This window comes from Triticum dicoccoides, chromosome 7A (assembly GCF_002162155.2).
Source record: "Triticum dicoccoides isolate Atlit2015 ecotype Zavitan chromosome 7A, WEW_v2.0, whole genome shotgun sequence".
In the NCBI taxonomy this organism is placed as follows: Eukaryota; Viridiplantae; Streptophyta; class Magnoliopsida; order Poales; family Poaceae; genus Triticum; species Triticum dicoccoides.
Genome location: NC_041392.1, coordinates 163,734,029 through 163,735,095, shown reverse-complemented (window position 1 = coordinate 163,735,095; position 1,067 = coordinate 163,734,029). Strand labels below are relative to the sequence as shown.

Below are 1,067 nucleotides of genomic sequence, written 5' to 3'. Positions count from 1 at the left end.
GGGCGCGCGGGACCGTTGAGAGACGTCGTGTGGGCGTTATGCATTTTGCCCACACGTAGGCGTGTGAGAGGGACCGCAAGGAATAAAAGAGGCGTGTGGACGTTAATTGTTTGCCCACACGTAGGCGTGTGGGCTGATCCTTTTAGACACCACACAAAACGTGTGGGCAGATCCCTTGACGCCCACACGAGTGGCAGTTATCGTCGTCCTAGAAATAAAAGATAACCAGCCATAGCCCGTAGATACATCATGGAAATAGACATGTTTCTAGAAAGAGCAGAAGGGAACAGAGATAGATATATGGATAAACATCTCTAGAAAGAGATAATACATGTGGCAGATAATAAAGATAATAAAACAGGGTGCACATTAACAGAGTTGTTATGGTTCCGGGCACGCCTCTATCTCGTCGTCGATCTTGTGGGACATGACCACTACCTTCTCGTGCAGCCTCCGCTTCTCTCTCCATCCCCTTGGACGTGTAATGGCGGCTCATGTTGTCCAGGTCCTAAATGCCGGGCAGCTCTTTCCCTTTGATGGCCATGATAAAATTAGTGGCCCCGTCCGCCATTCGAACCCGCCGAGGGCTGCCTCCGCCGCCGCTGCCCTACGTTCCGCTAAAGATATAAACTTCTCTGCCTCCAACTCCCCCTCTTCTTCTTCACCTTCTTCTTCTTCTTTGGAGTCAGAATTTTCCTCTGCCTCCTCATCCTCATGACCACCATCATCATCATTGTCTTCTGAGTCAGAGTTCGAGTCTGATTCCGAGTCCAGGTGCAAGCATGAGTATATTTCTAAGTATAAGTCGGAGTCAGAAAGTTTCTTGTAGCCAGGAAGTATGCCACGCCTGAGATTCGCCTTATGCCTTTCATCTTGTATCCTGATCCACTGGTTGATCTCATCCACGTAGTCAGGGTCGTTGGCCAGGCAGTCGTCCCCGCCCTCGAGCTCGAGGTAGGCCTCCTCGCCCAGCTCCTTGACGATCCGAGCCTGGCGTAAAAGGGGACTTGCTTTATTTTAGAATTCCGTAATGAAATTCAAAATAGTCTAGCAATTATATTAATCTG

At 49.5% G+C, this 1,067-nt stretch overlaps 1 protein-coding gene across 1 annotated transcript in view; it reads right to left on the bottom strand.

Annotated features, from left to right (window-relative positions):
- Positions 1 to 239: 239 nt before the first annotated feature.
- Positions 240 to 1,067, bottom strand: part of LOC119327791 (probable global transcription activator SNF2L2) — a 1,432-nt gene continuing 604 nt past the window's right edge. Inside the window, exon 2 of the mRNA XM_037600876.1 lies at positions 240 to 996. Within this exon, the coding sequence (XP_037456773.1) occupies positions 493 to 996 (504 nt within the window). The 3' untranslated portion in view covers positions 240 to 492. The remainder of the gene's footprint in view (positions 997 to 1,067) is intronic.